Source organism: Cyclopterus lumpus, chromosome 20 (genome assembly GCF_009769545.1).
Source record: "Cyclopterus lumpus isolate fCycLum1 chromosome 20, fCycLum1.pri, whole genome shotgun sequence".
In the NCBI taxonomy this organism is placed as follows: domain Eukaryota; kingdom Metazoa; phylum Chordata; class Actinopteri; order Perciformes; family Cyclopteridae; genus Cyclopterus; species Cyclopterus lumpus.
Window position 1 is genome coordinate 10,537,561 of NC_046985.1, and position 16,274 is coordinate 10,553,834.

The following is a 16,274-nucleotide window of genomic DNA, read 5'->3' on the forward strand; positions in this document are numbered from 1 at the left end:
GCAGAGTAAAAATAACAGCAGGATTTGGGAAGCTCTGGAGAATTTGGGTGGGACAATGATAGCCCACAAAAGAAATTGCTGGGTGTGTTTTTGAGCAAGTCAGTAGTGTGTGTGTGCGTGCGTGCGTGTGTGCGTGCGTGCGTGCGTGCGTGCGTGCGTGTGTGTGTAAATGTGAGTGATATATGTCCCAGATTTATCTGGACCAAAGCTACAGTTGTGGTCAGGCCAGTCATCAGTACAGGTCAGACTTTGATGTGTTTAAGTTTCATTGTGTTTTTCAGCATGAACCAAAAGTAAAAAAATTCAAAAAGAATACCAGAGAGGTGTGTGCAACCATTAATCAGGAGCAGAGGAGGGTGACATTTTTTAAAGACTATTTATTGTAAAAAGTTGAAGCAGAAGTTCCGTGAAACAAACCAAGGGATGTTTCAGTCCAACACCAGAGACGCTCTCAGCTGTTCTGCCCCCTATGGCTGTGTTTCGTGCATACGCCGAAAGCAGAAAATACACAACAAGTCGTAGCTCTGTTTTTCAAAGCATCTGCAGCGATTGCAAACTAACAACAGATTGCAATCTCGGAGCATCATTCTGACAGGGGAAAACTGATCCAGTATTTGTTTGATTTAATGTTCATTCCAATGTAGAGCTGTTTGTGAAACATATTGGACTCAGAGTCAGATTATGTGCCGTCAAAGAAATATGCATCCGCAAATATACGTGCCCAAAGCGTGATTTTTTAAAGGCAAAGGAAACCTTTCTTGGACACAAAATTAAGTTTTAATTCCCACTTTTTGTGCAAGAAAATTATTCTGCTGCATTTGACATAGGGGATGACATATCTGTGTAAACTCAGCTTCAAACCTCTTTGTGGGCGTTTCCAAAGCAGCGGCCACAAACGGACATCCTATCAACTTCTGCTCCATGGTGCACGACTGACATATGTAATAAATATGTACTATATATTCTATTCAACGGCAAAAAGGATTCATAACACCTCATGACCATGCACCAGGCACAAAGCCAAATCGGGCCACGGGCGTAAAGACCCGTCTTCGCTGGCGTTAACTAAATCTGTCCACAAACACACACACACACACCAACACACACAGACTCACAATTTAAAACAATAGCAGCGACACAGCTTTCTATTCAAGTGTGTGTGTGTGTGTGTGTGTGTGTGTGTGTGTTCTACAGAGCGAGAGAATGATTGTGAGAGACTGAAAAGATAAAATGCACATTCGATTTTGCACATCAAAAGCAATACTGTGCACCGTAGATAAGCTTTTGACAAACAAGGCATCTGATCCAAATGCGCTTAGCAATCTCACTCTTGGAGAGACACAAGCATTTCTTCGCACGGAATTAACCTGCCCCCTCTGATCCGGGGGTCGCGAAGCGGAAAGGACCCTGCTGTTCGGCAATGAGCCTTTGATGGCGGTACCATCACTCCGTCATTCTCTCTGTCATCCTCTGCCGAGCACGTGAGAGACCCGGTGGACTGAGAGCATAAATAGTGAGGGAAAAGGTCAACGACAGGTAGAAACGGAAGGGGTCATGGGATTAATGAAGATAGAAGAAATCCGAGTGACGGCAGTAAAAAAAAAATCCTCATGTCACCCAGAAAAAAAGAAACGTCAGTCGACCACTTGGTCTGTCAATCATGTTTTTTTTGAGCATCAGTGAATCACTCATTCAGGCGCCTCATCCGTCACTTTGTCAGATCGTTTGTCATTCAGTCCCCCAGACGGACAGTCAGTCACTCGGTCATCTAGTTTGTCGCTTACTCAGCCAGCCGGTTGGTAAGTTGTGGGTAGACTTCATAGCCATCATTTAACGATTTTATCAATTCAATCACAAACTAATCCGCTGTCCTTTGCGGCCAGACAGACAGCAAAGTGAACGTCTCCATCATTTCTGTGTGTGCTTTGTGATTTTGGCGTCTTGTGTTTTAGACCAGATACCAATTGGCAGACAAAGACTCAGAACAACAAACAAAAACTGGCAATAACCCGTTTGATAGACAGAGTGATGAGCAGGCAAACACCCAGTCAATCACATCCAAACACACACACATATATGCGCTCTGTCTGACAAACATAGAGCTTTATGAAGCAGCTCTGTGGTGTCTTTGTGTGATCTGGTCTAAAGCAAAGTCTGGGTTGATTTTTACTGATGTGCCCTGCCTGAGTGTGAGAGAGAGAGAGAGAGAGAGAGAGAGAGAGAGAGAGAGGCATCTATCAGCACTGTGTTGTGACCCTAAACTCACCCTCTCCTGACTGTGTTTGGACAGATGGATCATCACTGCACCGCTCACATTTGACAAACATGCTTGTATATGAGCCTGCATGTGTGTGTGTGTGTGTGTGTGTGTGTGCGTGTGTGTGTGTGTCAGCGTGACAGAACAAAAGCCGGCGTTTATTAAGGGGTGTATTCATTATGTATAGTGTAATTCGACCATCATGAAGTCCCCTCAGACAAAATCAATAGCGGTGTTAATATGATCCTCTCTCCACTCGTTACTGCAGGAAGACTTCAATTGATTAGTTGGCTGACACTTCAACTTCCACAATGCAAAGAGGCAGAGGTGTGGGTGCAATACCATCCGCCTTTTACTTAACTTTCCAAAAACTGTGCAGCAAACAGCTATTGATTGTCAGAGCCGATCTATTACAATATTCTTTGTCTGCTTTTTGGACATATATTATCTTTATTGTGGATTTCGAGGGGAGATTACACCAACATAACTGAACAAGCCGGATAAATGATTCAGTGGATTAGATTTGGCGTAAAAACAAGATGAATAACAAAAATAACGGTATGATCATGTGTGGATGTTAATATTACGCAAGATTCATCTGTCATTCATTCATCTGTCGTTCATTTATCAATTCCTTTTTATTTACTGAAAATGTCTCAAGCATTTAGCACGTGAGGATTTACACAACGGGCATGTTGATGAAAGGGTGTGAGAGGATACAGAACAGTAGCAGCGCACATGTAGGATGGGAGCGTCAGACCAACACAGGGCTTTCTCACAAGAGGCCGCCAAAAGGAATTGTTGACTTTAGTCTTGTTAAGTGACGTTACACAAGATAGACAGTCAAGGACGGTTGTTATTTATTGGCGTCAGTTACGTTGCTACGTTACGGTGCCACGATGTTATTTTATCACAAACTATGATCTGCTTTCTAGCCTTGACGTTTTATTGCCAAAAGCTAACCAATCGCTTCGCAACATTGATCACATTTCTGAAATTGTCATACCAGGCTGATATGAAACATGTTTATGAAATACATTTTTGATTCAGAGACATTGACATTGGTTTGCTGAAACCTAAAATGCTGGGTTGTAATTAGAGAAGCAGTCTAAGCTATGTTGGCCTTCAAAACTATAACTCTGTTACTCTGTTGCTGGATCTTCTGAGGAGGAGAGAACTCTGTTGAGGTTGTAGACTTCCTTATCAACAGGTCAGGGTTATCACAAAGATTTTACGGATTCTGGATTTTGTACTGAAATTTGAGGTTTAATGTTTTGTCTGTCTTGTATCAATGGCAATGTAGTGTATGGTTCCACGAGTCAAATGAATAACTAATAGACTGATGAAGCCAAGAAACGAGGGTATTGAAGCGTGCACTTTAGACATGGACTTGTGTTGCAGCTCACATTTGTTTGTGTCTTCTCTTCTTCTCCTTACACGACTCTAGCAGGAATACTGTATTGTATTATCTGTTCTCCACATGCACCGTTTTCAGCAAGTTTCCTTTTTTTTATGGCTCTGCTAAGTGCCCTGAATGCACCGGTGTGTTATCCATCACCGGGTCCCAGGGTGATTTCAGAGTGTATGTGTGTGTCTGAATGCACTGGCACTGTGCGTGTGTTTTTGTGTGTCCGTATTTGTAGAGGTGTGAAAGAGAGACAGAGAAAAGAGCAGGATGAGCAGGAGGAGGAGGAGGCGGTGGAGGAGGCTTGTTCTAATGCCCTGGAGATGATTCAGAGTTTAGACCACCGAACAGCACGGATAGCCCTCCTAGTTTTCTCCCACAGGACCAGTCGGTGGCTTGTGGTGAGTTAAAGACAAAATAGGATCCGTGTGAGATCCCTTCAGGGGAAATGAAACAATCAAAAGGTTTGGTATTAAATCAAGTTACGGCTGTCGGTCTGTGCTCTGGTACTTAAAAGGTATGATGCAAATGCATGTGTGGGCATAAATCAGGTCTTTGTGGCATATGCATATTTTCTAATTTATGGATCATGAATATTTACAGTTCTAAAGTACATTTATAGTTCTTAATTGTTTCACCGTGCAATGACATATTTTCATTAGTTCATGCAAATACAAAGAGGGGAGAGATTCATTGAATCCAGATGGTGAAAGGGAGGCAAAAACAACAAGGGTGTACTTACATTTGGAGTCTGATAATAAATATGCAACAACAAACAAGTGTATTGCTATTGGACATCCTTTGGATTTTTCATTGGATTATATCATAAATTGTGCCATATCTATGGAGCTTTGTTAAGTCTTGCCAGCTGGTAGTGCTGTAAAACAATTGGGTTGTCACACAGATCAAGCTACTCCTTAAATGCAGGAAGAGGTGGAGCAATGCGCCAACAAAGGTGAGAAAGAAAAAAACAAGCACGATTTAAAATATTCAAAGATTTGCTTTGCAAGTGTTTTGTATGGAGGTAAATACATTAATATGCATTTGTTTGACCTCAAGGTGCTCTGGTTGTGCTTTTTTCTTCTTTTTTTAACTTTAAATCTCAGAGCACCTTTTAATATTAAATTAAACCACTCTACAACTGAAAGGGTTTGCAAACCCCATGAATCAGTAAAACCAGGAGAAAGCATGAGCGATAAAGAGACTGATAATAACACAAAGGGGTTAGCTAAATGCTTGTTCTTGACAATGTTCTTCGACGTTACAAATCGTGCATATATGAGATGGTGGAACTTTGTTTTCTGAACATGCCCATGTGTGTATGTCCTTGTGGTGTGGACATGATGGGATGTTCTGTGTGCACGGCTGCTGCAGAGGTAACAAGTACAACAAAGAGCACAAAGAGAAAGCCAGCCCTCTGCTCGACGTCTGCATGTGTTTGTGTGATGGAGACAGACACATATGGACAATACTTTTACCATAGCCCTTTATGAACATGCTAGCACACACACGGTTGTAAAAACATCAATAATCCCATTTCCTATGTCAAGTCCCCCTCTGTACATAGAGGGCCAGGTATATATTTCCCCATAGTCAATGCAGACATAAAGGTTTAGAAGACTAAATTAAAAAGAGTAATGTCTCAGCCGCAGACTACCTGGGGGAAATGACTTGCTCGCTTTCAGTTGCAACAGGTAAAATGGCTTTTTGGTGAAGGAAAAAAATGAGTCAGACTGTCAAGGAAACTAGCAGACAAAGAAAGGCGACATTCAAAACGACAGGTTGACTAAAGCAAAGCTGCAATAGAGCACAGAAGCTGACGGGTGAACCGTCGAGACGAAAGGGAAAAAGAACAGAGAGAGGCAACTGGCACTGGCTGTCACTGACTTTCTCTGCCATGGATGACAGGTGTTTCACATTACTCTGTGGGTGAAGGCAAACCACATCTCCCCGCTGCCTGTGCATTTATACACTGGACTTTGAATGAATTCCATATTGGCCCCAAGGTCATGGATCCTATTCATGCACACTGAAGGCAGATGTAATTTTCCATTCAAGGGGAAAATGAAATAAAACCACCACGCTCACAGCATGAGGAGTAGACGGGTGGCTCGCTGTATGTTTTGCCCAATAGACACTCAAAGTGTTCCAGCACTAAGGGCGCTTCATACTTCAGAGAGAGAGAGTTTTGTCTGAGGAAAGCAAATGTTCACCACCTTTTGTCTTTTCTTGGCTTGGTTCAATTTAGTCTTTTTTGTTTTATCTTTTTATTTACATGTTGCCTTCTCAAAACAAACAGGGTATTATTATTTTGTTGCTTATTTCCAACCCACCATTTATACCCAATCCACTCTCTGTCACGGATGAAGGATTCTTTTGTTCTTGCTCTACAAAGCACCGTTTCTTTCCCCACTGGCTGGACGACGGATGAAAATCCTATTTCACATGCAATAAAATATGCTCCACAGGTTCGACTGTAGAACATATTTTTTTCTGTTAGGAAAACTAAAGCAAAGGCTTGCCTTTACAGCTGAGCACCTCAGTTACACACGCTGCTCAAACCGCGGTATACAGTCAGCTCGGTTTCTGGTAATAGCATCACATAAATGATTAACAAGTAATGATGTAGACGGTCTAGACCGCTCATCAATTCACCCCGACATCGAAAAGAAATCATGAACAATAGAGTTGTGGAAACTGCTTCGTTGTTCTGGCAGGGAACTACTTTTCTGGGAAATACAAATCTGCAGTAAGCATTATATAATATTCACATCCAGCAATTTGAGTGCTTGGTTGTGAATACAACCATATCAGATTTACAGCAGCTGTAGGAGTTAATTGACCCACGAGGAGTGCTGTGCACTGCAGCTCCATACATATATCCTTCACATATTCACACAAACAGACTCTTAATAATGAAAAACTGATGCATGCACACACACACACACACACACACACACACACAGCGCACATTGAACTATTGCTGCCCTTCCCTATTAAAGACAAACAAAGCTCCTCTGCAGTGGAAACAAAGACATGGACAAAGGGCACATCATTTCAGATATTAGAGCACACACACGCACACACATTAGGTGTTTGAGGTAATGCAGAGCCATGTCTGATTAATGCACTGTGTGTCAGAGGTGTGAAGCACACAGGCTGGTTTTACTCAGCAAAAACTCACAACACTTCTCCCCCCAATCAGTCACACTTTCTCCTCTTGGCACCTCCCTCCCCCGTTCACCTTTTGTCAGGATTTATTTTCGATGCGTTTCCTGTCCCCGAGGGAATCCACTGTGCTCGTAGCGAAGTGCTACATCGTATCAAGTTTGTCAGTGCTTTGATTAAAACTAATATGAAATAAGTCTTTGTTTAAACCCAAATCTGTCTCTTTCAGGTGTGTCTCTCCAATGCTCTTGGCCCCTGAGGGCTGAGGAGAAGTGAGCCAAGCCCAGGTCCCCATGGGACGCCCTGTTACCCAGCATGCACTGCTGCTGCTGCTGCAGTGCATGCTGGTCCTGTGGCCCGCAGGCGTGGCCAGTAGGAGAGGGCCGGTGCTGCTGCCTGAATCTCCCTGTCACAAGACAGAGCACCCGCTCATCCCACACTCAGGTACACATGCACACACACCAGGGTGACACCATAATTATGTGAACTGTATGTACTCAAACTGTTATTATGTTTTAATTATGTTTTCTCCCTACCTTCATTTTTCTCTGCCTCAATTCCTTCACTTCAACCTTCCTCAAATTGTTTCCTCCATTTGAAATGTTGTGTCTTTACCTTTACAAGGATTGGATTTGTAGACCATATCAAGACAATTTCTGGACAGTTCATCAGAATATTTTACTGTTGTTAAGAGACAAAAACAAAAACACTTTTATTGGGTATCCACTGTAGTTGGCATTTAGCTGTTTGAGAGTTTACATAATTTCTCCAATGGCTGCTAACAAGATATTTACTGAAATGTTGGGGTTGCATGTAACTGATGACTTTCAGCCAAATGTGTCGCTCAAAGTAACTTATGTAAATGGTTGGCGTAGATCATAGATGAGTATGTATTTAAAATCGATCAAAAGCAAGGACACCTATATGTTCTGAACCACGCACGCAATCAGCTGAGGGTCACCAGGTAACACGGCCACTTGTTAAACTTTGAGACCACAGATAACGTAGCACATAGTGACTTGTACTTATAATTTCTTGCTGGTACAACGTTACCTGCTAGTTTGCTCCAACAAATAAATGTGTATCAACTCATCAAAAGCCCGACAAAGGGCTCATTTTTACAATCTCTAAAATTCCCCTTCCACCGCCCCGGGATGGCACATTAGACTGCCCCAAAAAATAGAAAAGTAAAATGTATTCATATATATCGGTATATGAACCGGAGATTGTTTTTTCAAACCACTTTGGGTCTGCTTACTTAGCCAACTAACTACATCTGATGCCTCCCTTTCCCCTCTGCTCCTTCCCTTGAGACACAAAGCAGACACAACCTTCCTCGTATGCCTTCACTACATGGCTCTGCAGTTTTTTAGGTACAACACATTCCGCATCAGATTTCATCGTCCTCGCCCTTCATCTCACATAGCTACTGAACAACTGAACTGTAATGAAATGATGTGAGCCTTAGTCAAAAGAAAGCATCAAAAGCAATCAATGCAGGTCTGTCTGCCCTGTGCGAAGCAGCAGAATGTCAGTCCAGCGGTGTCCCAGTCAGATAATCACATAAGATTCTGTTTAAATTGAAATGGACTCAGAGACCAAGGTCACTGTGTGTGTGTCCAAAGACCCACATGCATGCCTCATCGTCAGCACAGACACTAGGACTCTTCCTCTACAACCCTTCCTCTCGCCGCCTTTCTTCTCTGTCTTTGTCAGTTCAGTTGTTAGCTGCTCTCAGTTGTTAGCTGAGGTGGCACTCTTCCTTCTGCGCCAATTGAGTGCAATGATGCTGAGTAACTGCCCAGCTAACATAACACGTTCCTGCCTTGTGCTTTCTGCATGAGGGGCATCACACAGCAGCCAGTGGGTCAGCTGTGGTCAACGCGTTTGTGTTCAGTAATGTACAAGAATGGCCCATTAAGCTCCAGCGGCCTAATGCTTTAGTTGAAATATCGGAGCATTAATGAAAAGGGTTGGTATTTCAGTTAGTAATCAGACATGGTTCACTGAGACAAAGCCGACTGCACAGCAGAAGAGAGTTAAAGTGAGAGTACATCAGAGGATTCACTGTCTGTATGTCAGGGTCGGGATGATCAGCTGTGGTGATACAGTGGTTTCCTACTGCAGGAATGCTCTGAGGCTTTATTGGAGACATACAACATCCTGCAATGGTAAATATAGTACTGTAAAAGCTAAAAAGTCAGTTTACCACAAAGCTTCTTTTTCCGATAAGGCTACAGGGGGAAACCGGAGGCAGTCAACTCAGTCCCACACGTCTGCATTCAAACTGTTAAAAGGTGGAATTATTGTTCAAATAATTAAATTGCATGCAGACACATGCACAGTGTGCATGTCAATTTCATTGGCTTGTTAATGTTGTTGACCCATAAAAGTTCAGCCAAAGTTTCTGAGCTCACAACTGTGTTGCCTTGTCTACACATAAGCTTTGTTGCCCCGGTTTCAAAGCTCTAAAGCTCTGCAGACTTTACATGTGTAGGTTTTTTTTCCTGCTTTTATTAAGGGACAAAGAAGAAAAGGTTTCCCTTTAATGCTGGTTTTATCTTTATTCTTTGTTTACTAACATTCCAATCTTATTTATTTTCACCTTGTGTTAAGAATCAGCACCTTTTGCAGAGCAGGTGCTTATTCCCACAATATCATAAAGATATCCCTTCATCTTCGCCTTGTCAGTTATATTTATGCTCAGTTTTTTTAATGACTTTCATTTCATGGCCTGATGATAGTCTTTGTGCGGTTCTCATTGAGTCGTACAGTATGCACACAGCCAAATTACAGCCCTTGCTCTTTTTTTTTTGCAAAAAGCTCTGAGTCATTGCAGAATATGCAAACACATACGCACGCATACGTATTACGTACACACATAAACAAACCGTGTGTGAGGGCAGAGAAACCTCTCGTTAAACCTATTATCCTTCTCCTTCGTGTGTCATTGTGCTCCGTGTAATGTTGTGTAATCCCAGGTCGTTGAGAATGTGTAGAGCGAGTCTGCCATGGCTCCTCTTCAGCCAAGTTGGGAGGACTACAAACACATTAGAAATGCCCCTGTGGCTCACAACAGCACAACACGCCTACTCTGCTCAGACAAACCTTTTCCTTTGGACATACATTTAGAGATCTGGCTCGAGTCTCACATCTAGGACGTAGAGTTGAATAAATAAATAATAATGTCCCTTTTTGGTACATACACTTGGCTTTCTTGGCTGAAGTGAAATGACTTGCTGGTAAGAGTGGGATCAATCTTCTCATTATATTCTCGCCAGGAAACCATTATTTCTTTGAAAGGACAGTTGGTGGGACAAAAAAAGCCATTTGACAACATCACGTTGGACATTTTCACAATTTTCCTGTATAATCAACTACAGTCATATTAATCTATTCTGGCCTTTGTTAGAAAAAAAAGTATTGTTATATTGAAGGTTGGGTTGACAGTACAGTAGGTGATGGAGATAAATGAGTAATATTATGCTTTCATTTTGTAGCTCTTGGGCTGGGTCTGCAGCTAATTCCTCGTTGTTTGTTCACCTATGCTGGTAAACCAAAAAAAACATTAAACAATATATCTAAATGTATGTCCAATATACTTTTTGTGGTTGTGACCAGAGAAGCCAAGGTCAAGGATCGTCTGAGAGTGTTCCAGTGACATAGTTTATTTCTCTCTGTGTGATTATGGTCTGACTGTGGAAGGGCGTGCCTCAAATGGGTTTGACCCCACTGGGACTGGTGGTTTTCTGACTTGGCGCAACACTCGGCTGTCAGACCTGCTACTGTAGAGTGGATGCTACAGTCTAAAAGAAAAGTTCTGCTTTGTGTGGCGGTTTTACAAATAGAGGGTTTCAGAAAGAAAGCTCAGCAGCTCCGTTCAGAAAGTTTATACAAAATGTACACTCGCTACGCCTTCGTGAAAGCGGGTCTGAATATAGCTTCCACAGAGGTCCAATGTAAATGTGTGTCATTTATAGAATTATTTACACAGGGGTGTTGAAATACTATCCCTGTATTCTGGGTAAAGAATTTGTGCAACGGTTCTCTGACCAAACATTTTCTTGTTGTAGCTCAAGGTCCCTGAGATACATATGCTGTATTAATAACGTGTTGTATTTAACAAGTGCTCGTGAAGGCTTGAAGGCTTTTAAAGGTTATAAACTGTGATGTAAACAATGTAAACAGGGCAAGCTGAGGGCCACGTCTCTGAGGAGTGGACTTGTTTTACAGCCACAGACTGGGCTCAGTTTTTATAATCCCTGAACAGCTAACACATCGTTATAGAGAGGGGAGTGAACACAGGAAAATAAACAAATGGCCTCATAGCATTCATAAACACAACAGGCAACAACTTAGTTTCAGAGATCTTTTAATTGGTCATTCGGGGGAGATTCTTTTAAATTGAAAGCCTTCCCAAGTCTTTGGAGCTCAAATTCCCAGCAATTAAGTCTGCTTTATTGTTGTCAAAGGTCAGCTATGTTCTAGCCATGCTGTATTTCAATAGATGACAGGCTGTCAATGGCATGAAGGGCCTGTCCGTATTTTCTTTCATTTAACCACTGCAATAAAAGTCCCGCATGTCATTTCCCTAAATATATATTTTCATCCCCTTTTTTTTGTTTTTTTAAGTGGGCCTGAAGAGATTTGGTCATCTTGTTAAAAGGTTGCCTCTTCTCCCGCGCCCCCTAGAACCAAACGACTCCTAAATACACATTAAGATTACAATATTTTATTGCACACTTATTTGTGGCTTCACGGTGGTTTGTTTTGCATGATTCACTCGCTGTCCCGGGGCCACAGCACCGCCACAGTAATATGAGTTTTTAGGACTTTAAGCTGTAAAATGTGCTTGTTTTTTAAAAAACACCCTTCGAGGACATGCTTACCTTGACTTTTGCAAACTGAGCAGGTGTTTGTTTTTTGTTGTCAGCGCAATTCCTCAAATCAAGTTGACAAAATAGTTGCCTTTCTTCTGCCGCCCATCACCACACCGCTGCATTTCGAGGGAATTGGCTCTTCATGCATGTGAGCGCTCGCTGCCACACTCTATTTACACCACTCACAGACAAACCATTCATGTTTCAGAATTGGTTCCACGTGTTGCCATTGTTGCTGGCCTGGCAGTACTGAAGAGGACTAACTTTGAGCGTTGGCAGATTGAAGACTGGCGTGCCCACTGATGCCGGTCCTAAATATTTATACATCCTGTCATTTTGTCTTTGTGTCAACTGCTCCGTGTCAGAGCGGGAGATAACAAACGGGATGTGAGTGATGGCCTGTTCTATTTTGAGGAGGAAGGAGACAGGGGTTAAGGGCATAAGATGGGACCGAGAAAGGGGGGATGGGGTGTGTACATATGTGTGTGTTTGCTGGTCTTATGTTGGCTCACAGCCCTGGCTGCTGTCTGAATTCTCATCCCAGTCTTTGTGTGCGAGTCTGCACGCATAAGTGTGATTACGCATTTGTCTCATCGGCAGCCAATCCCCTGATTCCGGCTGCTGCTACACAACAAGCGTGGCTGTGATGCGATTAAATTATCACATGCATTTAGAGTGGAGCGGATATGAAGCCATGTAACATGCAAAGCAGGCCTGAAATCTAGGAAGTGAGATTGAAAGTGGGATTTGTTTGTTAGTGATAATTAATAGCTGGGGGTCGTCCTACTGTTTTGTTTTCTATTGGATTAACAATAGGATCATAAAAGCCTCCTTGGGTGCACCTAACATTGCTATTACAGCCCATCCAAAAATAAATAAATATCACAAGTTAGATCAGAGTTCATTTAAGTGTGCTAAGTCTCTGTGGTGAAGCTAACCACCGTATTATTATATCCACATGTAGTAAACACAAACAATAAGCTGCTCAACCCCCACGAGCTTGACTTTTTTTTGTTGCTCCGTATATTTAGTTCAACAGCTTGGGGGGGGCCCATCCATACTGGTTATGAACGTTTATGAATGGTCCTTGGCAATGTCACAAAAGGCCATAAATCCTTTGAGTGCTGTTATGTTCAATTAGAACCTTTTGCCCTTTTTCCACACTACAAAAATATCCTCTCTTCTGTCACACACTCTCACACACTCCATCACCCCGTTAGCGAGCCTCCCGTGGCGAGTGAGGGAGATTTATGGGGAGAAGCTGGGTTCGTCAAGCGGCGTTTTCCCCCGGGTGGTGTCACTGCTACATTTGTATGCCAGGAATCCTCTCGATGGCGTGAAAAACAAGCCCAGTGGAGCCCAAGGATTGGCACATCCAAAACGTTGTGTCTCCCTCCAGAATAAGCAGAGTTAACCAAAGTATAACCTTCGGGGGGAAGTTGTTTGATATCTCCCAGATATTTATTTCACCTCTGCTGATTTAAATGTATTAGCGCTATAAAACCTGTCAGATGCTTTTTCCGCTCGCAGGACCCTTGCACTCGTCGCTGGAGACTTGAAAGAGAACAAGGGAACATGTCTTTGCATACAATGGTGCTGTCTCGCAGCAGATGATGTTGTTTTGTTAGGAGACTTGGTTTGGTCCCAGTACGTGAGCTAGAGGAGGCAGATGTTCGTTTGGGAGCTCCCAGTGTTCTTGTTCTGTTTGTCTTCGTTCTGAATCACCAAGAAATCCTACGTTTGTCACCGAAAACCCGAAAGTAGCTTGCTTTTGATGCAGTCAAGGGACAGCGTGCTTTCATTTGAAACGCCGTCTGACAGGTGTGCCTGAAGAAGCTCATAATGTGTTGCATGGAGGATATTTAAGCTGTCCCTCTGTACTGGCCCTGACAGAGAGCTCCCTAGTAAATTAAAAAGAAGTCCCTTTGAAATGTTTTGTCTGGGAAAAAAAATCAAAATGAATGATTTTACAGTAAATCACTGTTGCAACCACAGCTAAAAAACTCTGCAGGAGTTCTGGCAGCTTACTCAAAACTACTAGTTTCTAGCTATCGGGGGTTAATATCTTATATATGGTGGTGATTTTTAAAAGGGGAACCCGCTTCCCAAATACATTATTATGACTGCAGATATAGCATGTGGCGAGTAATGGGGATAACACGTCACTAAAATGATTGATTGACCACCCTCGACTAAACCTATCGGGTAACCAGGCTGTAGACAGGCCGGCTTTATCGTTCGACAACCATACAGGGCCTGTGATTCGATTGGTCAGGGGTTAATGGGCCGGGCGCCATGAGAACAGGCATGTTGTGGATAAGATGTCAGTGTCTGTCTGGGATATCTCTCTCTCTCTCTCTTTCTCTTTATGTGTACATAATACCAAGGTCAATTTCCATAAAACGTCTGACTCATCGGTCTTCATCGGTCATCCACAGTATACATTTACATGAAAGCGGTCAGTCAACAGTAGTGATGGTTTGCAAAAAACTACTGCCCACTGAGTCACAAGAAGCTATATTTCACTATTTTGAACATATGCACTTATATATGGAGGTTTCAGATGTCAGGTTTGTTTTTGTGAGCCGGAGAAGCACTAATGTGAGTGCTTAATGCATGGATTTTTCTACCAGTGACAGCTCTAAGAATTATTTTTGTTATTTAGTCAATCTCCTCTACATTTTCTTTAGTAGTAGAGCCCATATTTGCATCATGGCTGATAGTTTTCTTAAAGAATAGTAATTACAAAAAAAATGCTCTTTCTGCCATGTTTACAACACAGAAATATAGTGGTTATTAAATATAAGTCTTAATTGTGCAAAAGAAAACCCAAAAATTGTCTATGCAAATAGGACTTTGCAATAAGACTATTAAAAGGGATGGGGACATGTTTTATTACTTTAAAGAATATTTTGGGCACCACTGGTTGGACGACATATTCAGATAGTTTTCAAGTAAAAGTCCTGCATTAAAAATCTTACTTGAATAAACAAACAATACTATCAGCAGAATGTATTTAAAGTATTGAAAGTAAATGTACTCGTTATGCTGGCCCCTGTGAGTGCATTACTATTATGTATTGGATTATTAGATTGTCACTGATACAATAATGTATAAGCATCATTTTAGAATTGTAATTATGGTGGACGTGGCGTTCATACTCTATATACTTTTAGAAAGTGTAAACTAGAATAATGTATTGTATTTCAGCAACTGATTTTATGTTTTGTATGTACAATCTGAAAAATAACTGATAACTAAAATGATTGAATAAATGCACTGGAGTGGAAGTATTACAGTAAGTAGCATGAAATAACAATACGATGTTTAACTGTGATAAAGGTTTTGACATCATGGACATATACTGTATGTAGCAGGTACACAGACACCCCACGCCGTCCATCAGAACAAGGGCAGTCGTGGAAAGACTTACTGCTGTTATAAACTCGGCCTTTAAGGATCCAACTCTTTGAGAGAAAAGTTACAGCAGCTCTTTGCACGCAGCTCATTCATCGTTACAGCTGTCATCGGCAGTCATAAAGTCTCTGCTCTGATTGGCTCACACTCTTTGTGTCCTGTGGTGTGGTTGGCAGAGATGGAGCCGTGGATCTTCAGGTTCAAGGCAGAGGGCACGGTGGATTACTCGCAGCTGATTTTCGACCCTGGCCAGAACGAACTGATCGTCGGTGCCAGGTAACCCATATCTTCTTCTTTTTTTGTTTCTCTGTCTTGCATCCCCTCTCTTTTTTTTGTTCACCGTTGTTTTATTGTCGTTTCTTGATCAGTGATGATCAGTCAATAATCAGTTTCTCTTGATTTCTTCAAAAAACGGAGAAAATTGGCTTTGGAATTGTTTCCAAGTCCATTTTCGTTGTCATGCCTAGTCAAGCGTGCGTGCATGTGTGTGTGTGCGTGTGTTTGTGTGTTTGTGTGTGCGTGTGTGTCTGTGTTCACGCTGTGTAAGTCTCTGGCTGATACTAGATGAAGTGCGCTCTGCACTTTTCTTAATGGCTTAGTTGTCAATAGAAAGAAACACTCACCACAAATGTGAACAAGAGACAACAAGGGAGCCAGCAGGAAGGTGAGCACCAACACAAACAGAATCAAAGCGAGCCCAGGGAATTTACTAATGCAGCCCAGCAACTTAGATGGAAAATTCTAATCAGAGAGAGTGTGTATGTGTAGACGGATGAAGAGCAAAGGTCGAGGAGTCGAGTGCACCCTCACCGAAGCTGCTGACAAAATTGTGATAATATAATATGAAACACTAATTTTTTGCCCCCGATCTTTTCTTCTTTGGTCCAATTCACCAGTTCTATCAACATGTGGTATTTGGAGCACTCAAAAAAAAAATCTAATAGGAGATTTAGTTCTATTCTCAGTGCCAACTTAACAACCAACTGTGTACGGCGTTGTGGCTGTATGGATGGCTGCAGGCTGGGTTAGCAGTATGAGTGATAATGGAAGGAAAGAGGGATCGATGCAAATATCAATAGAGTAAAACAGGGGGCGATGCCCCACTGAGACCTGGCTGATAGCCACTCTGCAGGGGATTGATAGAGCT

At 42.2% G+C, this 16,274-nt stretch overlaps 1 protein-coding gene across 1 annotated transcript in view; it reads left to right on the plus strand.

Moving 5' to 3' along the window:
* The window catches only part of sema5a (sema domain, seven thrombospondin repeats (type 1 and type 1-like), transmembrane domain (TM) and short cytoplasmic domain, (semaphorin) 5A), an 83,672-nt gene that overhangs the window by 1,810 nt on the left and 65,588 nt on the right, over positions 1-16,274 (plus strand). The window contains 4 exon segments of the mRNA XM_034560312.1: positions 7,060-7,274; positions 15,304-15,403; positions 15,737-15,758; positions 15,760-15,791. Coding sequence (XP_034416203.1) covers positions 7,124-7,274; positions 15,304-15,403; positions 15,737-15,758; positions 15,760-15,791 — 305 coding nt within the window. The 5' untranslated portion in view covers positions 7,060-7,123.